This window comes from Myxine glutinosa, chromosome 10 (assembly GCF_964187855.1).
Source record: "Myxine glutinosa chromosome 10, kmMyxGlut1.1, whole genome shotgun sequence".
NCBI lineage: Eukaryota > Metazoa > Chordata > Myxini > Myxiniformes > Myxinidae > Myxine > Myxine glutinosa.
In genome coordinates this window covers 73665529-73689045 of record NC_136270.1, presented here as the reverse complement: position 1 = coordinate 73689045, position 23517 = coordinate 73665529, and the positions used below count along the sequence as shown (strand labels likewise).

Sequence of the window (23517 nt, the reverse complement as noted above, 5' to 3'; positions counted from 1 at the left end):
GTTCGAATCCCAGTCGATCGCTGAATTAACACCAGGGGGGTTGACTAAGCCTGTCATCCTTCTGAGGATGGCAAGTTGAGTACCAGTTCACTGGTAATTCCCTGTGTGTCCCAAGAGGCGACTAACAGGGTTGGCGGCAGGAAGGGTATCCGGCCATAAAACACTTTCAAAAAGGGGACCAAGATGCCTGGAAAAGGCCAACCCCTGCTCTGTGGGGAAAAATGGCCTCCAAAGGTGGTTCTTTCACACATGTCTATAAGCAATTGATTTTTTAATTTGGTAACGAATTTATCTAAAGCTTGTTAACTTGGTGAGATTTCTGTTGAATAAAAGTCCTTCTGCACACCATAGTCGATATTCGTGGAGAAGAAGAATCACACAGGAACAAGATGATGGGGTTTTGTGGCTGAACACAAAGGATAAATCAGTAAATGCTTCCAAGTTTTTAACATAGTCCTTGTGATTAAAACCTGTCAGTTTTAACCTTTAAAGTAAATAATCTCCATTTTTCGATTTCTTAGCTGGAGACTTCCCAATGAACTTTCATCCAGCAGCTTTGGCTCTTTCTTTCACTGGAGACGGTTATTTCCATAAACGGACACGACGCATGGTAAGGTAGTAGAAAAAGGTGCAATGTGACCCAACCCCCTACCCTCTGTTAAAGGAAAATATCACCTTTTCCAACAAATGCAACATTGAAAACATTAACAAAGAAAATACAGCAGGTATTTTAATGTTTATTTAGTTTTGACCACTATTTCCCTCAAAGATGCATGAATTACTACTATGGTATGTTCTCTAAAGGAATAGTCAGATCCCGTGCACAGTGAGTTTGGGACGATATGGCGCAACCTTCAAATTATTACTTAAACCACTTGTCCTTAAGTCGGGCACCACACCACCACAACGTGTTGCAAAGATGCACGGAAAGATTTGCAATCTTAACCGGCACACCTGTACATCATGCGGTCGGTACGTACGCCCCATACACCAAAGTCGCACCATCATTGGATGTTCTTCTACATCCTCTGGTCCAACCTTGTACACGGATGAAAAGTTCCAGCTTTCACAGCGACAAATGTGAAGTCAATTTGCGAACAACCACGTCTGGAGGACTTGCGCCATCCGGATCAGAACGGCGTAGCCACTCAGTCGGGACTACTTTCGACCTGCCACAAGGGGTCTGCCCGTGGGTGCCTCTGCCCGGCGGACTCGCACACAGCACTGATTTCCACCGCTTCTGCCGCGGACTCTCGATCACGGATGATCATCTCCACGGGGCTAGGAAAGCTTCTTTGACTTGTGAAGACCTCGTCCTGATGCTGTTCACCTTTGTGATCGTCCTTATGGGTGCCGTTAGCACTATGGGCCTAGAGTAAAGAAGAATGTTCACAATAAATGCTTCCATCAAACAACCCCCAAAAAACTGTTCAAACATCATTGCCAATACAATTCCAGAAAAGGACATTCACAACGAAGATCTATTTCGCAATACTTTGCAGTCATTATTTAATGAGTGTTTACATGTAAGACTCGAGGGGCTACCCAGATGGGGGGGGGGGGGCGCGGTATCAGGCGCTGCCTGGGGGCAGGGGGAATGAATACCCAGCACTGCCCAAGAGGGATGGGGGGGGCGGGGGTGGTATCCGGCGCCGCCTGGGGTCAGGGGGAATGAATACCCCGTATTGCTTGAGAGGGATGGGGGGCGGGGGTGGTATCCGGCGTTGCCTGGGGGCAGGGTGAATGAATACCCCGTACTGCCCGAGAGGGATGGGGGGGCGGGGGTGGTATCCGGCGCTGCCTGGGGGCAGGGGGAATGAATACCCCGTACTGCCCGAGAGGGATGGGGGGGCGGGGGTGGTATCCGGCGCTGCCTGGGGGCAGGGGTAATGAATACCCCGTACTGCCCGAGAGGGATGGGGGTGCGGGGGTGGTATCCGGCGCTGCCTGGGGGCAGGGGGAATGAATACCCCGTACTGCCCGAGAGGGATGGGGGGGGCGGGGGTGGTATCCGGCGCTGCCTGGGGGCAGGGGTAATGAATACCCCGTACTGCCCGAGAGGGATGGGGGTGCGGGGGTGGTATCCGGCGCTGCCTGGGGGCAGGGGGAATGAATACCCCGTACTGCCCGAGAGGGATGGGGGGGCGGGGGTGGTATCCGGCGCTGCCTGGGGGCAGCGGGAATGAATACCCCGTACTGCCCGAGAGGGATGGGGGTGCGGGGGTGGTATTGGGCGCTGCCTGGGGGCAGGGGGAATGAATACCCCGTACTGCCCGACTGGGTGAGCTTTTCCCAGTGGTGGTTTCAGGATGTATTGGACATTGAAAAGCTGTGGAGTTATTGGCCTCATGGTGGTTACCTTTTTCCTGCAGGCCGGCGGCGACACTGCCTGACCATACATCCCAATATAAACTTCATAACGGCCTTTGATGGCATCAAAACGGATGTTAAGGACAACGTGTAGTGGCTTAAAATCTTGCCCAGATTCTGAAGTGATGGCACCAAAAATTTGGGGTCTTTAGGTGCTACGGTTTGGCCATAAAAGAATAACGTACAAACAAACACAAACATTTGAAAATATTTACAAGATAAGATTGGGAAGGGAAGTGGGATTGCATGACCATTTAATTTTGATGTGCCGAAGAAAGGTGTGTGTGTATTCCGGCACAACCGCAGGACTGTGGCAAATAAGTGTCCCAAGATGAACAAAGGCTCACCTGCAGAGTGTCCGCACAGTAGTGATTATCAGTTATAGCGATATCTCCATGGCCCTCCAGTTCACTTTGGTTAAAGGTCAATGTACCCCTCAGAATGTCCTTGATCTAGATGCAGGAACATAAAGCAGACACGAAATATCAACAATACAAATAGTTTACACTTACGGTCGGTCATGTTCTGAGTTTTATCCCTGGGGGAGTGCAGCAAGACCAAGGAATTACATCATGGTACTGTATGGGCGGGGCCTTCCATTGTTGTGGACCATCTTTTGGAAGGGCCATGGCACGGCATATCCCAGTTGGTTACTTATTGCTAATGTCTCTGGTCTCCTTTGATGCATTTCAAAAGACTTCTGTCGCTATGGCATCAAGAGGTAAGCGCCCCCAATATCACAAGGTCAGTTCAGCTCAAGCAGTTATTTTATTGGGAAAAGGAGACTTCATATGAGAAGCAATCATCACAACTGCATCTGACCAAGTAATTTATGCATTTTATAACCAAATCACACATGAATGAACTAGGGCTGACAACAGGAATGTGAAATTGATGGAGGCGAGCAGCCATTAGTGAGAGTGTCACGGTAAGTATCCCAATATCCTGGGCTAAGTGCTTTCCATACTCTCACCACACAGGTACACATGAGGAATTTGGACACAGTTGGAGAATGCTGAATTGTAGTTGGAGAGGAAGACAAATGATGAATTGCGGAAGATGATGGGAATAGAGCCTGTGATTGATGCTGTAAAGAGGAACAGGTTGAGATGGTTTGGTCATGTGTTGAGGAAGGATGAAAGTGACTGGTTGAGAAGAGTAATGGAAATCAATGTAGAAGGAAGCAGAGGACGGGGAAGACCGAGAAAGACTTGGCTAAAGATGGTGGAAGAAGAAATGCGGGCAAGGGGGTTAACAAGGAGACATGCAGAAAATAGGGCAAAATGGAGAAGATTGTCATGGGGACCGCAAGGCTAACCCCCGCTCTTGTAGAGAAAATGGCCTTTAAAATGCATGTTGTTTGTTGTTGTTGTTCAAATTGCTGGCACAGACTGACACGGGCCTTGGCAAGTCTAGTACTTTATTCTATTTTATACACGTTTTAATACATATTGCCAACTCACCTGCTTGAGACCAGCCAAGGCTACCAACAGCTCATCCGCTCGCTCCAACTTTTCACGAAAAATTGCATCCTCGATTGTCACTGCAAAGAACATGGTGGAAATCGATCATTGGACTTTGGAATCTGTTTTTCTGATATCGTCAATTTACATTGCACCTGAGAGTTTGAAATTTTATGCAGTATTATACAGCACTTCAGAATCTTACATCGCTTTGATTGGGAAAGAACTTGATGCAAGTGAGTACATTTTGCGTTTATTACCTCCACCACTGAAGGAAAGTGCCACACACATGGTCACCACAAAAGTAATGCCTCTTTTGGAAATTTTGTTGCATGTTCGATACATGTGCCAACCTGCTGCTCACATGTTAGCAATTCAGCCACAACCCTTTTAGTTTCAATAAATTCTGACAGAACAAAGAAACATCTTGTACAGTCTTATGAGAATGACGCGTTTCCTTCTCGTATTAACTGGCCAATCATTCCTTCACGATTTCAAACTTGAATGAATTATCAATCAACAGACTTGGGTGTGATGAACTAAAACGGCACACTTCAACCGATATGCCTCCGCCCACACTGTTACATCATTATACATACTTGTACCAAATTTGATTTAAATCCCTTAATCTGTTCTCAGGTGTCATAATTTACCTGACATGACCTCTTCTGCCTTTCTTTTTTTTTTTTTTTTTTGTATACAAGATCGAGGCTCGTGTAAGAGCTAACATTAATCACAAAAAGACAAACCGTCACATAAAACATAAGATAAAGGGAGCGGGAGACAAGATGGGGAGAGAGAAGGAAGCACAACAGTAGAGAACAGGGACATTGGGAGATCTGTGGGAGGGAGAGGGCTTGGGGGCAGGAGGCACGGGAAGGTTGAGGCATAAAACACATGGGCATTGCTCGGACTTCCAGGAAAGAAGTCAGAATTTCAAAAACATGGATCTGGGGTGAATTAACAGGGGTTAATTCTCATAATTCAAAACATGAATGAAATACTCATCATAATTCAATACATCAATTCCAATTCTCAATTCATCACTACATACTCATCATCAATACATCATTCATCATAATTCAATTCGAATATCTTTGATACCAAAATCTAATCAGTTCATCTTTGCATCATAATGTCTACTTATCCCAAGTTTGGTCAAACCCCATCAGTGATTCACAAGCCAGCGCAGTAACAATTTATACCTGACGGGACCTCTGACCTCTTGACCCCATAATCTAATATGTTTATCTTTACATCATGATGCAGACCTGTACCAAGTTTTACTTGGTTCCCTTCAGCCATTCTTAAGTTATATCGTAATGAAAACCAATTAGACTTTGACCTTTGACATCTTGACCCCAAAATCAAATCAGTTCATCTTTACACCACAATACATACTTGTACCAACTTTTCTCAAAATCCCATCACTGGTTCACAAGTTATTGCGGTAACAGGATTTTTAACCTATCGTGACCTCTGATCTTTGACTCCAAATTCGAATCAGTTCATCTTTACATCATAGTACATACTTGATCCAATTTTGATTTAAATCCCTTCAGCCGTTCTCACGTTATGGCAGAAACGAAAACCTATCACAGACGGATGGCCGGACACCCCGGACAGACGACCCAAAAACATAATTTGCGTACGCGCCCACGATTAAAGAAACGCAAGGCCATGATGAATCTGCTAAGAGGAATAGCTGAGCGGAGCTTTGTCAACGACTCTTTCACCAATGATGCCTTAATTGTGCTAATACCAATTTAACTACTTCATGGTTTATTTGCCATGAATGGAAGGTGTGAAAACATTTTGCTACCTCGGAGACATGCTGAATGGAGAAGGTGGATCAGACTCGGCAACGGTTGCTCGAGTGAGATGTGCATGGAAGAAGTTTCGGGAACTGAGTGGCGTGCTGACGAGGAGGGGAGTGTCGTTGAAGCTGAAGGGAAAGGTGTATGCTGCATGTGTGAGAAGTGTTATGATTTATGGGAGCGAGACATGGGTAATGAACGTAGAACAGCAACGAAGGCTGGAAAGGGTGGAAATGCGAATGGTTCGATGGATGTGCAGAGTATCGTTGAGAGAGAGGAAGACAAATGATGAATTGCGAAAGATGATGGGAATAGAGCCTGTGATTGATGATGTGAAGAGGAACAGGCTGAGATGGTTTGGTCATGTGTTGAGGAAGGATGAGAGTGACTGGTTGAGAAGAGTGATGGAAATTGATGTAGAAGGAAGTAGAGGACGGGGAAGACCGAGAAAGACTTGGCTAAAGATGGTGGAAGAAGAAATGCGGGCAAGGGGGTTAACAAGGAGAGATGCAGAAAATAGGGCAAAATGGAGAAGATTGTCATGGGGGCCGCAAGGCTAACCCCCGCTCTAGCAGGGAAAATGGCCTTAAAATGCATGTTGTTGTTGTTGTTGTATGGTTTATTTGCCAAATAACCATGTATCTTACTATAATTCACCAAATGTCTGTCTGTCTGTCTGTTCCCAGGTACCGCAGGGGACCCCCTGGAGTAAAATAGGATATATTGTTTTTCCAATTTTTCAAATTTCCAATTTTCCAGTTTTTCCAAACACGATGGAATAATATTTACCGATATGAACAGTGATGTGGCTTTTATTGAAATTCTACAAATACTGTTTGGATTTTGATGATTTGCGTGTGATATGATTTGACGGATGTTTATATAAATGGTTTAAAATAAACAAAGCCTTCAATTTCTGGTATTTTGCCTTTTCATTTGGGCCTCCCAATTGAAGCCCCGCCCAAACAAGGGATTTAGGAGCGGCTTATCCACACAGCGATATTACCAGGGAGGTGGAGAGGGAGAAAGCCTCATGATCTTCCTTCCACGAGGGTTCCCAATTAACCCGAAGTCATATCTGTAACAAATCACTTGCCATGACGTCATATTGTGTATTACAAGAAAATCAGAGGCCTTTGGCAAAGATTGGGTGAACTGTTTCCCCTGTGCACAACGACCACCCAATAAATAACCAAAATTTTCCTTAAAGGCTGAAACTATATTCAGTGTTAGGGATAGATAGATAGAAACAGACAAACAAACTATCAAACATAATGCAGTTCTATTTCTGCAATATAGTTCAGGGAAAAGTTCAGGTTCAGGAAAGAAACAAACCCAAGTGATTCTCCATCTTTTGCGCACAGTAACAGCACATGGTATGCAGCTCGTTTGCGTGTCCTTGTAGCCTGGAAAGTTCACTTTGCAGTTGTAGCTCCTAATGGTTAGGGTCAGGTGACACAAGTGACAATACTTCTACATCAATCAATCAGAACATCGACAATACGGCCATATGAAAAACCATGGAATAAAAACTTCTCCAACTAGAGAGTTCATAGAACACTTTACCCCACACAGTCATTAGAAAAAGTTTAACTTTGTGAATGACCTCGACTCCAAAGCTCACGCTTTGTTAATGAACTTTGACTGACACGATCTATATTAGCTTTGTTTGTGAACTTTGACTAACACGATCTATATTAGCTTTGTTTGTGAACTTTGACTAACACGATCTATATTAGCTTTGTTTGTGAACTTTGACTAACACGATCTATATTAGCTTTGTTTGTGAACTTTGACTAACACTATCTATATTAGCTTTGTTTGTGAACTTTGACCAATTGGCGCGATGGCAACCATACGAAGCCGTTGGGTCCAACGGATCAGTGCAGAGCTGAACCTTCTGTCAACTTTTCTGGGAGGAACTGATGATTTTGGTTTCTACCTGCGTGGGGAAAAAAAAGAGTTTCACGATTTATTACCTCCACAACCAAAGATGGACAGAGGTTACGTTTTTACTCTCGTGTGTCTGTCTCTGAGCAGGACATCTCAATAAATTATGCACAGATTCAAACTAAATTCGGTGGACAGGTTGGGTTTGTGTCAAGGACGAATTGATTAGATTTTAGTGAGGATCTGGATCCGAGAATTTTTGGAGTGATTCTTCACCATTGAGTGATAAGATGAGACTAAAACCGATACATAACACGAGATCTCAAAAAGTTAGGGATGAATTCGGACAAAACTTTGTGGGCAGGTTGGGTGTCTGCCAAGGATGAATCGATTCAATTTTCGTGAAGATCTGGATGAGGGTACGAGAGTTTCTAAAACTCTAAGTGGTTCTTCACCATTGAGATATGGGGACAAAAACGATATGTAGCACCATATCTCAAAACTTGGTGGACGAGTTGTTTAGGTGACAAGAACAAGCCGATTAGATTTTGGTTCAGGTCCGAATCCAGATCCGGCCTATCGGTGAGATACAAAACGTAAACCGTTCACCAGGCGGAGGTATGCTCTCCACTGAGTGTCGATCTAGTTTAATCATCGTATTGATATTGTTGCGGTTTTGTAATAAAGGTTAATTTCCCCTCTTAGTTAGTCACACTACAACATGTAGCCTCGCTTAAGTTCAGTTATTTCTTAGTAAATGTAAGCTTTCCTGTGTTAGTTTTGCGTCGAGTAGGATAATGAAAATTAGGTGTCCTTATGGTGCTTTGGTTTGGTTTTTGGCACCGAAATACCACGCGGCAGGCCTGAACAAGTCGACCGAGGCTGAAGGAAGGCGGAGGAGGAGCCATCGGTAAGCGCGAGCCGCCAATCAGGGCTCGAGGGGAGTGACTTACCACTGCGGCAAAAGGCGGGGTTTGGAACATTCGAGTCGGGCTAGGGCGGGGCCATATAACCCTGTGCCCAGAGCCCCCCGCCTCAGTTACGAGTTGGAGTGCAGTTGGAGTTCGGAGTGGACAACGCGCGTGAGATTGCGTTGTGTCGAGTCATATCGTATGGACTGAATTCCCCCCGTTGTACACAAACTTGCCCTGCTCCCGTGCTCTGCGCAGTATTAATCGGGCTGTAAAGAGTGACCCGCGCCAGGCCACAGACGCGCGATATTTCCTCCTGCCTGCCTTTGCCTGATACGCGCCGCGAGGATTTTCCCTCCTGCCTGCTTTCGTCGGGATACGTGCTGTGACCGCCAGAGAGCCACACCGGGTGAGCTGTTCCCGGAGCGACCGAAGCAGGCGCGTTCGGCGCGCGAACATCCTTCCTCCATCTCCCCATGTGTGTAAGTGGGTCCATTGTCTGGGGATAAGTATAAGACTGCTTAAGTTCTGCCCTGTGTCCCTTTCCTGCTACCAATACCTGTGAATAGTGTAAATAAATCCTGTTATTCCTTCTGATTCGACCGGTTCGTTTTTTCCATCATTCTCGCATGGTACGAATTAGATCGCTCTAATCGGGTTCTATAGAAAGGTAACAGCACGAGTCATGTGGCACGCATTCCACTCGGGCGTACGCAATTACGCGTGGTTCGTGCGAGACTCGATCCCCGCTTCCGCTGCGGCGTGGGTACTCAAGGTACGTGTGAAATTGTCCCGAAACCCTTTTCCACGTTTGCCCGGAAGTGGCGACTCGGTCTCGCGGTTTCGAAGACCCAGAGAGAAAAAGGGGCTTAATCTCCCCTTCGTAACGGGAACGGGCTTCGAAGATCCACAACAATATATTTATTTTGCGTACTATTTGCCATGCAGCTGGAAGCAAAGTACAAACCAGTAAAGAAAGGCTGTTCAAACTATGGGGTATTTCTGAAATGTTTCGTTTTGCAATAAGGATCAAAAGACTTTTTGGCGTCAAGAAATAGAACCAAACAGATTGAGCTCACACATGAACAGTAAATTCTCATGAACAGGAAAACGTTCGCCAGTGTGGAGTTTGAAACCATGAGTACAGTCACGTGCTTCAAGGTAAGACATCAATGTCTAGTAGGTCGGACCGGAGAGCTCAGTACTCACCTGTATGCTTTCTCGATTCGATTTCTGGCTCAACTACAATAAATTATCATCCTGGTATTTCACAGGGAGCAACTATGAACAAGCTGTCCTTCTGAGGAAACGTGAATCCAGCTGTCCTACCTGCTAGCTATTACTACTACCTATTACCTACCTGCTACCTGTCCTACCTATTGATAAAAGTTCAAGATGCCACAGTATTTTTCAAAAAAGAAATGACTATCGTTTGCTGATACCATGGATCAATTTAAAATTATTTTCCTGATTTGCATTCAACATTACACCAGCTGGAATGTCCGTGTCACCTGGAATGATGGAAACCAGCAACTAGGTGTTGCCCATGCATGTCACACACCATTTTAATGCACCTGTGAATCTCTTTTTTACAATAATTGTTCATCGACACCAATACCTAAATTAAGCGATATATTTAGTGTCTATGTGATGTAGCAATAGTAGACATTTTAACACTGCATCCCAGCCTTCTCCAAATAACAACCTACTCTTCCAGAACATAACAGGTAAGCCACATTACCTGGTCTCGTGTGGCCTGGCTGTGCTGTCGTGAACGTCCGATAGCTCCAAGAACGCCATCGTGACGCGAGGCCTGGGACGGTGGTGACACGGAAGTTGACTCATCGTGAGCAAGGCTCTCAGAACTTGGGGACGAACTGCTCTCACCACATAAAGTTCCTGCAGGTGTGGTGAGAGGCAGGTGTTTTTGCACATTAGTCTCCAAACGTTCTGCAGCTTGCTAGTTCCCATTAATAAAGTACGTTTGAGGCATTGCTTTATCAGTTCATCTGATCCCTCACCTTGATCAACATGTTCATGAATATTTTAATTAAAAACAATTATTAATCACAATTATTATAATATTATTTATTAATCACAATTATTAATTATAATATTATTTATTAATCAATTATTATTAATTAATTAATTATTAATTAATTATTTAATTATTAGTAACTACATTATTAATTACTAATACAAATTATTAATAATCACAATTATTAATTACATTAATCACAATTATTAATCACAATTCATTAATGAAGTACGTTTGAGGCATTGCTTTATCAGTTCATCTGATCCCCCTCACCTTGATCAACATGTTCTCATCTCTCTTATTCAGAATGCTCACTGCATATTATGTTCTTAAATAACAATTGATGATTCCTTTGCCATCTTAAGAGAAAAGTATCTTTCTGATCAACATTGTAATATTAGGACCAACTGATTTTCATTTTGAAATACATTGTTGTGGAAATGGCTTCTATGGGTTGAGATTGTATCGCTCAGAAATCAGGATTTGTGGCATCCATGCTGAGATTCTCAAGGCCTGTGTAAAGGCTGTACTTGAGTCATTGCATGCAGTTCTGTGCTCTGTTTGGAGCACAGGCATCATCCCAACTGACTGGAAGAGGGGCCTTGTTGTCCACCTCTGGAAAAGGAAGGGTGATCACCAGGACTGCAACAACTACCGAGGGGTGACTCTACTGTCGGTGCCGGACAAGGTCTTTGCTTGGATCATTCTTGAGGGTTCGCCGCCATCTGCTCGAGCACCAGCGACCAGAGCAGTCGGGCTTTACACCAAAGAGGTCAAAGATTGATCGTATCCTTGTGCTTCGGGTCCTCACCGAACACAAGCGAGAGTTTCATCAGGGGCTGCTTGCTTGCAGCCTATGTTGATCTTTGCAAAGCGTTCGATTCGGTGAATCAGGATGCCCTCTGGAGGATTCTTGGTCTTCGTGGGGTGGCACCAACGCTGATCAATCTGATCTCTGAACTATACTCTGGTACTGAGTGCTGTGAGCTTGCAGCTGGAGCAGGTGGCTCCATCTCTGACTTATTTCCAGTTGTTACTGGAGTTCGGCAGGGGTGTGTACTGGCTCCCACACTCTTCAGTGCTTGTATGGCCTGGATTATGGGGAGGATGTCGGAGAGGTCAAGCTGCAGTGCATCGTTTGGGGGTGTCAAGATCTCTGACCTCGATTTCGCAGATGATGCAGTCATCTTTGCGGAGATGCTGGATATTCTTACGGGGACCCTCCATGTACTGAATGAGGAGCCGGAGCCGCTGGGATTACGGATTTCCTGGGTCAAAACCAAGATCCAGGCTTTCAATAACATCTTGGATGCTGCTGTCTTGTCTGTGCCTGTTTGTAGCAAAGATGTTTAGGTCACAAAGAGATTCACTTTCCTTGGCAGTGTTATTCATGTCTATGCATGTTGTAACCCAGAGGTTGATAGATGTCTGGGTTGGGCCTGGGGAGTCATGGATTCACTGGACACATGGGGTGTGGCGCTTTCGGTATATATTGTTGCAGTTGTGCCATAAAGGCAAACCCCCTATAGTTAAATTGCACGACAACATGTAGCCTGCAGTAGTTAGTTATTTTCTATTGAATGTAAAGATTAGACCTTTCCCATTGTGTAGTAATCAAAACCAATATGCATTGAAGTTAGACAGGATTTCAAACCCTCGTTGGTTAAGGAAAGCCATTTTTAATGAGCAGGAAGGCGTGGCCAAAAGCACGACCCAGGTGACCAATGGCGAGCCGGGAACCCGTCGCCATGATGCGACAAGCCTCAGCCAATCAGTCAGTCAGTCAGTCAGTCAGCCTCAGCCAAGTCAGTTCCGGCTGTGGAACATTTTGAAGGGGGTGGGCAGGTCTGATAATGTCCCAGTCCAGCGCATTATCATTCGCTTTGCCTGGGATTTCGCTGCGCACAGGACGACCTCTATCTTGCCTTGGATTTTGCCTCATGGACGACACGACTCTCTTGCCTTGGATTTTGCTACGTGGACGACACCCTGCTTTGGACTCTCTTGTTTTGGCTCCACCAGACGACACATGTTTTGGCCTTTGTGTTTCGTCGACCACCAATCGCTTCTGCGCCAATCTTTTGCGCCATCCGGCTGACCTGCAAGCGTTGGCTTTCGACGCGACTCAGCTGAGCTGAAGTTGTCTGCCTGCGTGGCAGCTCGTCCCACCTGCGCTGAATCTAGCTCAACCTGCGCTGGAGTTCGTCCTTCGGACCTGACCTCATCGAGCCGCGAGCTGCACACACCAGACCACGTGGTCACCAGCGAGGCAATTCCAGCACGTACATCGGTACGCCCTTAACCAGAGTGTCTTTTCCCCTGAGTGAGTGCGTCAGAGTGTGAAGGTGCCAGTGGGGTTTATTATGATAGGTAAGAACTGTTAAGCTGAATCTTCGTCTCTGTTTCTCTGTGCCTTCAAAATAAAAGGCTGTACATTTTGTTGTTACTTTCCAACTTGTTCGGGACGTCTTTTCTCCATTGGCCTAGCATCATCCGAGACCGAATTTGGCTAGATTCGGGTCCATAAATCTCGTGGGGTAATGCCACTTTCCACACCATGCAAATCCGCTCAGCCCCCATAAGGTGTGGGAAAGTGAGGGTTCGATCGCGCGGTTCTTCGGCACGCGCGTGCACCTTGAAGGTATTCGTGATTCTCTGGTATTAACTGAGGGGAATCGCGCAACAAAATTGTTGTGCAAGAAGGGAGATTTTTGAACCCGGCCCCCCGCAACAAATTGTTGTCAAGGAGTGGGGATTTGAACCAACCGCAACAAATTGTTGTCAAGGAGTGGGGATTTGAACCAACCGCAACAATATGCAGGAGGACGAAAGTCAGAGTCTTTAAGTCCTTGGTGCTTCCAGTCTTGCTCTACGGATGTGAGACTTTGACACTCACCAAGGGACAGAGAATGAGACTTAACTCCTTTGGAACCAAGTTTCTTCGGAGAATACTTGGCTATCACTGGTCGGACTTTGTGTACAACAAGCGGTTTCTGAGAGAGACTCAGATGAGATTTGTTTCCTGTATGGTCCTGTGAGAGTCAGCTGCGGCTGTATGGACATGTGGCTCGTTTTCCGGACGCTGATCCAGCTCACCAGATACTCTCAGCTAGGGAGCCTCGTGAGTGGAGGAGGCCAACGGGCCGACCATGTGCCTCGTAGTTGCAGCAGGTTGATCGGCATCTCAAGGAGATAGGGATGGGCCAGGCATCAGCCTGGGGGATGGCCAGACGGAGGCCCCTGGAGTACCGTCAAAAAGTGGATGCGGGGACGCGCTGCTCCGGCGCATGCTCCCATACCTGACCTGACCTGCTCAGAAATAGTTATTCCCTTCGTGCATGTATTAGCATAAGAGTAAGGTAATTTAATTGTGATACAGGATTATCCATCAATATTTCCACACCAACTGTCATTAACTTCTGTGCTCTTGCCTCATGTTCATATTTTGATCTCAAACCCAAATTTCTTGAGTATATAGCAATAATAACAAATTTCACTTCACTGTTTCAAGATTAATGGAGGGCACTGTGTACGTATCAGGAAGACGATTATAATTGGTTTTGTGTTTCATGATCACTTTAGAGTTGCAATTCCACGGGGTTTCCATATATCTCGTGAGATTGTTAGTTGGACCAGTAACCCTGATGGGCGATGACATGGAGGAGCTACTGATCGACGTTTCTGTGAAGTCGATGATCGCATGATAGGGGAGAAGACAAGTGTTAAATATTCCGCTGTTTCGACATGGGAATGCCGGTTTGCTTTTATTAGCGGGAGTGGAGTGAGGAGGGGAGGGCAGAGTTGAGGTTGGGAAGGGAGGGGTGAGGGAGGTGGAGCAAAGATGGAACTGAGCTGGGAGGGGAGGTTGAGGGTTCAGGGAGGAGAGGTGGGGGGTGGTGGGGTTGAGGAATTATGGTGGGGGAGGGGGTTTGAGTTTGAAGGCTTGGGGTGGAGAGGGGATTGATGCCTTAGGCCTTAGGGTTTGGAGGTGGTGGATGAGGACTTGGGGGCTTATAAGTTTATGAGAGGAAGAGGGGTTGGAGTGGGGATGGGACTGAAGGCTTAATGTTTGAAGGGGGCAGATGAGGACATGGGGATTTATGACTTCATGAGAGGGAGGGGTAGGGGAAGTTGAGGATTTGAGGTCACACATTTTACATTGCGCGGATGATCCGTGTTTGGTCCCTGCTAGTAATAGCTGTATTTATATAGGGCTATTTGCCAATAGATACAAGGCGCTGACACAGAGCTAACTGGGATCAGCCCAGGCCTCCACACTCTCCCCATCTGTGTTCATCTCCTTTTAGCCCCACCGTGAGAGCTGTGACTGTTAAAGTCTCCAATTATCACCCATGGTGTGGATTTCTTTATTGTTTCGGATCGGGGGTTTATAAACAGATGAGACTGCACTCCCATCCAGATTTACACACAGGATTCCCATGTTTTTCTGCCTTGGAGGTAACATTGACGATTGTTCCAGTTTTACCAAATATTACACTGCCATACTGTTCATGTGTCTTTTCAACCACAACAGTCATGCCTGGTATTTGGATCAATTGCGATGCGGACCTCGGTGAGTCTCTTGCAGGTACAAGACATGGAGGGGAGGATCTCGCTTTGTGCACCCTGTGTACAGCCTAACAATAAGATCTCACTTTGCTGTTGAAAACCCCTCAATGTTAACAGAAATAACTGTCAGAGTCAATCGTGAAAAGGACTTGGGCTTATGATTCCGACTTCTGTTAAGACCCCCATTATATACACTAACCATGTTGTACATCTCTTACTGTCATACTCTTTCCCTTGTCCCTCTTTCTCTCCCTCATACTCATACTTTCCCTACCTAAAGGCATAGCCGTTGTTGCTAAAAGCAGCACCATGGAAAGGATTATGCTGGGTGGATTTTGCCCTTGCCTTTATAGCAGTTGTCGGGCAGCAACTTATCCTATAGCGGAGCACTTTGTGTTACAACGCTTTGCTTCTGAAGCATCAAACTGACAATGTATAGTTAGGCCAATAGTTAAACTCAGACGAGACAGCTTAAAGGTAAGTCTCTGTACCATCCTGTAGGCCAAGCATGGAATACTGAGTAGCAAATTGGGCATTAAATCAGTCGCAAGGATGGGATGAGGTAAGAAGTCGAACAACAGGGGCACAATTTTGATAATACCCACAAAAACACAATCCCTATAGCAACTGACTCACCTTTGCTCAGGTGGGAAGGTACACTTTCTGACTTGAGAATGCGTGTCGGAGGTTGGGTTTGGGGCTGAACGTTGGGCTGCTGGGATTGAAGTGGATTGGTCGTTTGTTGGGGTTGTGAGTAAGAAGGGTGAGGTTGGGGCTGAGGATATGACTGCTGGTATCGTGGTGTTGGTCCCATCACGGGGCTCGGGGGCCCGATTAACTTGCGAGTGAAGTTGAGAATTCCAGCCGATACCTTGTTCACACTGGTACTCTTGAAAGCATCCCTGCACATGGGAAACCATATTTGGAAGAAAAGGAGATACTGCGTTTATGATTAAATGGTCCTTTTCATGAGACCGCAATGCAAAAGTCTAGAGTGAACTGATGATTGGATGGGATGGAGCCAAGATGGCCTCCAGTAATGGGTGATAACAAATTGCATAGATCGGCAAAATAGTATCTCAATTTATTTTCCCTTTAAGGAACATCAAAGTCTGTTACTGTAATCAAAATACGACAGATGCCACTTTTGTTTTTGAGGACACACCTGCTCAAGTGATCTCCTTGCGCGATGACACCTGTGATACGGGCAGGCTCCAAATTCTGGGTCAGCAGATAGTTGGCTGGTCGTGGGTGTTGCTGCACATGGAAAAAAAATGCATAAGCAGGCCATTTGTAATGAAATAGAACTTCACAATCAAAAGAGGTGAGCATGAAAACAGATTTGTATTTAAATTTGTACCAGATTTAGTGGTATCATGGGTAGAGCATCTGCTCTGAGTCTGGAGGATTGACAGTTCCATTCTGACCCTCGCTGGGGCATAGCAAAGCCAAAATAGATTGTGCTACTTCTTTGTTTGGCTCTCAGCATTGAGAAGCTAAAGCACGGATAAACTCTGGGTTGGCATCTCATGGGAGGTCAGTGTTGGGGGTGTGGGGAGGAGGTATCTCCTTAATTCCCATGCTGACTTTGGAGAGAAAAGTGACGTCACAAAGATGGCGTCGCTGGTACAGAGTGTGTCCTGGGAAGTGAATTCACTTCCTCAAGGATAGCGGCTGTGCTTGTTTGAACTCTAATCCAGTGTCGTCCTAATGTCATTACGTCCTCTGCGCGTGTGATTTGTGTTGCAAAACAAAATAATGATTTTAAAGAGCGTTAAAAAAAACAAAAACAAGAAGTTCAGCGCTACTGAAGCGGTCTTGTACATCATCCTTATAAACTGGAATAAGACGATGTTGAGTCGAACTTTAGGAGATGCAGGCTTTATTTATCACCATAGAATGCAGCGTCAATCGGCATCTTCTTCACCCCAACCCTCTACCATGCTGCGTCCTCTCACACTATATATCGATATATTTCCTGGTTTTGGAAGTATGATGAGGCCGATTTGTGTATTACAGTGTTCAAGTATATAATTCAATTTAAGTGAATATTTAAAGAGGTTTAAAAGCATATAAATAAATTAATTCCAGGTTTTATCCAGCATCTATTACATCACCATAACAAGTTACATTAGTTATTCGTGCCTGTTGTTTGTGTCCTTTATGACATCCATAAAACAGTAGGTTTCCTCTTTGGAATGATTTTCAGTTTTATTTAATTGGCAGGCAGAGCGAGTAAAAATATGATCTCATCTCCTCTCTGCGTATGTCTAATCGGGACAAATTCAGAGCCAAGGTATGGTAAAATGGCAAACTAGTCTTCCTATTCATGTTCCGATTCATGGTCAAACTATAGCCTGCAATTTAAATAAGTTATTCCCCAATGATAAACTAACGATCAAAAACTGATAATACAGACAGACGGATGGACATGAACCAATTTCTTAATCCCACTTTTCGCTTTGCGTGAGCGGGGTGAATATGATATCACCTTGTGACAAAACTTAACCTGGTTTTGGCTTAGCGGCTAGGGTGCCGGCTTGGGGTCCTAGGATCCTGGGTTCGAATCCTGGTCAATCGCTGAATTAACGCCAGGGGGGTTGACTCAGCCTGTCATCCTTCCGAGGTCGGCAAATCGAGTACCAGTTCACTGGTAATTCCCTGTGTGTCGCAAGAGGCGACTAACAGGGTTGGCGGCAGGAAGGGCATCCGGCCGTAAAACATTGCTTCAAAAAGGGGACCGAAAAAGGCCAACCCCTGCTCTGTGGGGAAAAATGGCATCTAAAGGTGGTTCCTTGTGACATTTTATGGTGACAATTCTTTCATGCAACAGGAAGCAGTGATGGTGTGGCCACATTTGCTCCAGACATACTGCAATTCATCTTGTGTTTTGCCATGTGAATGTGGTGGCGGCCTGTCGTACACCGCTGCTATACTGGCTCTGGTCGCTTTTGTTAAAGCAGTACCACATTTGTCCACAGATTCCACTGCAGTGGCTGCCACAGCTGCTTATTCGTTGACAGGAATGCCGGTCAATTGAGGGTTTCACTTTCAGCAATGCTTTGGCTATACTTTGGTGAGCGGTGCCTTGTTGGGAGACGGGTTTCAGCCATGTGTGACACAGTCTTCCCAGCACAGCAGCTTACTAAGCCCGACCTATACGCTGGGCATCCCAACTCCGCAGAGGATCTATTTTGCTCAATATTTTGTCAGTCCACCTAAACGACGCAGCTGTGCAAAGATGCTGCAATTGAATGGTCGTCAAATTACCAACCAGTCTCCTCTAATAACACAAATAAAGCTATCTTTATGGATGAAAAAAAAAGTTTTTCATAAATCCACAGGAATACTTTCTTGAGAATACATGTTTTAGAGAAATTTAGCAATGTAGAATACAGCAAAATAGTTTGCGATTCATAAATAAGAACATAAAAAGGAAAAACCTTGGGATCACGTAGAAATAGGGCTTTCCGTACAAGGTGGTGGATGTCCCCAGCCGGTGGGTATTTCATCAAAAGGCCCAAACACATCTGGTAGTTACTTGACAGCACTGAAATCGGAAATGTGACATCACCACAAAGAGCATGGTTTGGGTAAAAGCAGTTACAACTCCTGCTGTTAATAATGATACAGACAGTGTGTAATTAACTCTTCTTCTTCTCCTTCTTCAACGGCCACAATTATTCCCATGTTCTTATGGTGTTAACCATTAGCTGGATGGAGCTTGGCCCGAGTCTTTCACGAATCGGCTGCCCAGGCCTGACGTTTGACTAAGCAGTTAGAGCAGGAATTTGTAGTTTGTTCAGAGTGCCGACAATAGCTAGCCTACTCTTCACGGAGGACACTGAAGAATCTTTAATGTCCACCAGCTAATGCTGGCAAATGGGACGCCCATTTATAGCTGGGCCGAGATAACGTGTATAATTAACTAAACTACAATAATGGGTTTCATAACCATCGCAAAGACTCGAAAATATATTATCTACTAGAGTTTCATTTTGTAAATATTATGCATTCATCCAAATAATTTTATCTCCATATTGCAACTCATTTTAAATAAAGTGATGTATAATATTAAGCTGGAAAATACCGCACCCCCACCCCTCTCTCCTACCCCAGTTTCCACATCTAAAGGTATCTAACCTTTCTGCAAAGGTTGCAATTAGAAGGAAATAACAAAAGTAAAATTAGATTTTTAAAAAAATATTGACATCCATTAAATTATCAGAATTGAAGTGTCTTCTAATGACTACAACACCAGTTACAAATGGCACGCACTATTGTATACTGTAACATTACGTTGGAGGGGTACGCATTAGGTCGACCTGTTAGTTAGTCCGTGTGTTTGAGTAGGCTAGGACATTTCTCATAATTAGGGACCTGTCAGAAAGAAGTTGTCCCGGTCTTGTTTGTGCCGTAAGGGGCGTCAGAGTTGACAGACAGTCAGTAGGAAAGCGTTATTCGTTTTTGTGATCTCTGAACTAGCCAAGGCACTAGATGGCTTGGTATTAGAGCGATTATTTTTGCCATGTTTTGCATCCTGTGTGTGGCATTTAAAACCTTCCTGCAGCCTGCTATGCTTCGGGCGCTGCCGGTGAGGACACTGCATTCGCAGGCATCACCACCGAGGCGACGACACGCTCCCTCACTGGCCAGTCCGGGACGGTGAGCAGAGGATGCTCTGGGGGCAGTGGGCACAGCCTTAGGGGAAGTGATAAAAGGGATCGCCCAAAAGGTCGGGAAATTGGCTGGGCCGATCAGTTGCATGAGGAACCATGGAGTGGAGCTGGTCTGTTAGGGAGGACCGCAGCCCATAGCATAGGAGTTGGGCCTGTGAGCCAGGCTCTGTACACTTGATGGTCTCTTAGATTTCATCTTCACTTGTCCTTTGGACGGGCTACCTTCTCTTCACTCCACGTGCAGCCAGTTGATCTCTCTGGCCGCAATACAAGCTCTTCCCACTCTGCTCTAGTTTTCTATGCTTCGCCTATTCGATGCTTCACCTCTTTGCTGGTCCATTTCATGGACAGGACATTCTGATTCCTGATATCCTTTTTAAAAGACCTGAAAGTGAAGACCTCAAAGACTTTAAAAAGTGAAGATGAAAGCTAAGAGCGTGCCCCCCCCCCCCCATTTTGCATGAATGATTGTGAGCTATTAATAAAGATGTTTTGCATCCTGCCGTAATTCCTATTCTGCAAGTCGTTTCATTATACCGTGTGTTTTTATTTATTTGTCTGTATTAGTATCCATCTATCGTCTCTGGATTCTCAATTTTCATATCCTGTGCCTCCTTTAAATAAACGTGTTATTCCATGAGAACAAATTTCTTGTCGTGACCCGTGATTGAAAACCTTGTGTGCGAAAAACCATGTTTTGGCTCAGTTTTGGTAAGTCCCTAGGGAGGTTAAAGTTTTAACGCTCGCTTCAAGAGACCAGTGGAATTAGCACTTCCGATTGAGGTGCAGGAGGGACCATTCCACTTGGGTGCCTTGTGTAATTCGGTCTATTCTAGGGAGTTTCATTAATACTCGGCATGGCGGTTCGGCATTAGCAGGACCGTCGATGCGACAATACTTTAATTGTTACGTAATGTCTGTTTTTTAAGAGGTGCAAGAAACTTCACGTGCCCCACTCACCATTAAAAGACTAGCAAGAAAGCAAATAAGCATAACGATGACTTGCATGCATCACGGATGTGCTGTAACATGGCAACGAAGATGTAGTCAACAAGTGAGAGGGAACGACCATCAGCAAATATCGCATCCCACAATGCCAGCAAGTCTTGTAAGGGAAACTCACGGCCAAAAAGGAGGCGGACCCAGCGACTGGGCACACACATGACAAACAACCAAAGCATCAGCTTGGTAAAATGATATCCAGACCACCACACATCATTACCCCAAGACCACCGCACTGCAAGAACAAGTCAAGCATCCAAATCTCATAGAAATCTTCTTTATATCCTGAGATTTCACAAAAATTTTAAGCGAACAAGTGATATATTGGGGTTTATCTTTTACCCTCCTTCATAAAGTACCATATTTGCTTTGACGGTCCATGCACAAAGTGCGTGTGTTGGATGGGCAACACTCACTCACAATTTGCACATGGTTTAGCCTGCCTGAAAAAGACTGGTGGCAAGCTTTTATTTCCCATTGTAAAGAAATAAATAAAGAACGGGAAAAAAAAGAAACAAAATAGGTAAAAAAAAATTTAAAATTACTTAAAAAAAATAATATATATATATATATATATATATATAGTAATAATAAATCAAATAGCACCACTTCACTTTCATGGTGACCATGAACCCCTGCGCCACACTAATGCTTGCTGCAACAGTCCTGACCAATAAGGGAGTATGTGCCACAGGTCCACCATATTTAGGCATCCATTGTATATGCAGGTGATGAGGATTTTGAATTGCAGTCAGCCAATAGGGTACTGATATTACAGTTAAAATGGCTCTTCTGGCTTTAGTTGCAGTCTGGGAAAGACAGAACCACCCACTGCTAAAAGCAAAGTCAGCTGCTGCACTGCTACCTGCAGTATTGTTCAGCCTACATTGGCTTCAGAAGCTTTGTTTTTTGACATGCCAGTCCACCCTGCTGCTGCCATGCCCATGCCAGCCCACCCTGCCACCCAAGACGATTTACCTTGGGAAGGCCCTTCAGACAGAGCCAGAGAGAGTCACACAGAGATACACTTTTTATTTTCTTACAAAATGTGGGAACAGTGCTTTATTGGCATCATTTACATTGCCCATTTGTGGTTGCTCTGAGGTGCTGACAGGCCACCGCTGTCAACAGATCGCCTCCGATCGCTTGGTGGATTGAAAGTCCCTCAGATTTGGCTGGCTTTCAAAGACATCATTGCTGGTTGTGCATAACGTTATTTTTGTATACGAAGTCGAGGCTCGTAAAAGACCTCAAGCACTGAGCGGATCAGGACGTAACAGAACAAAAGGAACAGCAGAGAGGAGGGGGCACCAACAGCATGGTTGAAGGACAAAATAGAGGGAGACTTGGATATATAAGGAATGTGGGAAGGAATGGGGGATAGGGGGCAATGCATTAAGCCGAACCGGGGGCAGTGGAACATGTGCTTGAGAGGCAAAAACCAGGAAATATTTATTATGATTAAAATGGTTTATCTGCAAGGTGTGTCCATAAGGACAAAAGTATTTTACCCTCTTCCAGCCTTTTGTAGTGCATCTCATCACCATGGCCTACACACATGTGCTGACAGTTTATAATGGTGCGAAGCGCTTTCCTTGTGCCATTATTTTACATACCCTCCACCTGGTCTCACCTTTCAAACAGGAGATTTTATGCCACACATGCAATTTTATCTCTAGCTATACTGTCTATAAATTACTTACACTGCCTCCTTAATGCCACATTTAACAAGACTCTGACATTTCCCTCGTTTCCAATAGTAGATCCATGCTTCGTGAAACACACGAGCCATACCATACATCCTCACGATGGACCCCCCCCCCCCCTTCCACATAACAGTATCTTCCCAAGGGGCTGGAGGGATCACATATCTGAAATTAATAAGGAGATGGTGAGACAAATGTTGCTGTCCATACACAAAGATCTCACAGTCATAAGTTTGTTTCAAGTTTGGAAAAAAATGTTATTGAGAAGACCAAATTTAAAAATGAAGGTACTGTAGCGGTTACCTTATTGGGACATAATCCACGGGCACGGGCCAGTGGGGCTTTTGATGATGTGGGCGTGGCGTGCGCGCGGTTGTTGGAGCCACGCCCTCCGAAGAGGGTTTTGGCGTTATAAAAGCTGTATGAGTTCCGGTCGCGATTTCAGTGCTGTTGGGATAAAGGAGCTTTGAACAGCTAAGCAATGTCTCATCCTCTCGTCATCCGCAACTCCTACATTGGTGACCCCCGTCTTGCTCTCGACGTTTCGGAGCTTCAAACGAACATGGCGAAAAGCGCAGTTTCGATTAAACTGCCGGAGTTTTGGGAACGACAAGGACCGCAAGTATGAGACGCTAAAAGCGCTGCTGCTCGTAACCGTTGAGCGCACTGAGACCGAGCGCGCCCGCGAACTACTTTCTCTTCCCGGGCTGGGCGATTCCAAGCCGTCGGAGCCTATGGACGACATGTTGTCTCTCCTGGGCAGCCACCGCCCATGTTTCCTCTTCAAAGAACTGCTCCTGCAACAGCTGCCAGGTCTGGTACGGTCAGCCCTGGCCAACTTGGCTGTTGAGGATTTCCACGCCCTGGCCAGGGAAGCAGACAAGTATTTCTCCGCCAGACAGCAATGTGGTGCGGCCGCATGGGACACCGGCCCCGTCGAGCCTCTGCCGCTGGCGGACACAATCGCGCTTTACTGAAGAGGGCCGTGAGGAACCTCAGCAGCCTCGGGAGGCCCGTGAGGAACCTCAGCAGCCTCCCCCGAGGCCCGTGAGGAACCTCAGCAGCCTCCCCC

At 45.5% G+C, this 23517-nt stretch overlaps 1 protein-coding gene across 2 annotated transcripts in view; it reads right to left on the bottom strand.

Annotated features, from left to right (window-relative positions):
• Window positions 1–717: 717 nt before the first annotated feature.
• Window positions 718–23517, bottom strand: part of TBC1D5 (TBC1 domain family member 5) — a 124807-nt gene continuing 102007 nt past the window's right edge. For both annotated transcript variants that reach the window (XM_068126756.2, XM_068126757.2), the window contains exons 13-21: window positions 20744–20886; window positions 18502–18608; window positions 16224–16315; window positions 15695–15960; window positions 10193–10350; window positions 6986–7085; window positions 3834–3913; window positions 2718–2822; window positions 718–1370 (exon numbers count right to left, since the gene is read on the bottom strand). In XM_068126756.2, the coding sequence (XP_067982857.2) occupies window positions 1149–1370; window positions 2718–2822; window positions 3834–3913; window positions 6986–7085; window positions 10193–10350; window positions 15695–15960; window positions 16224–16315; window positions 18502–18608; window positions 20744–20886 (1273 nt within the window). In that variant the 3' untranslated portion in view covers window positions 718–1148. The remainder of the gene's footprint in view (window positions 1371–2717; window positions 2823–3833; window positions 3914–6985; window positions 7086–10192; window positions 10351–15694; window positions 15961–16223; window positions 16316–18501; window positions 18609–20743; window positions 20887–23517) is intronic.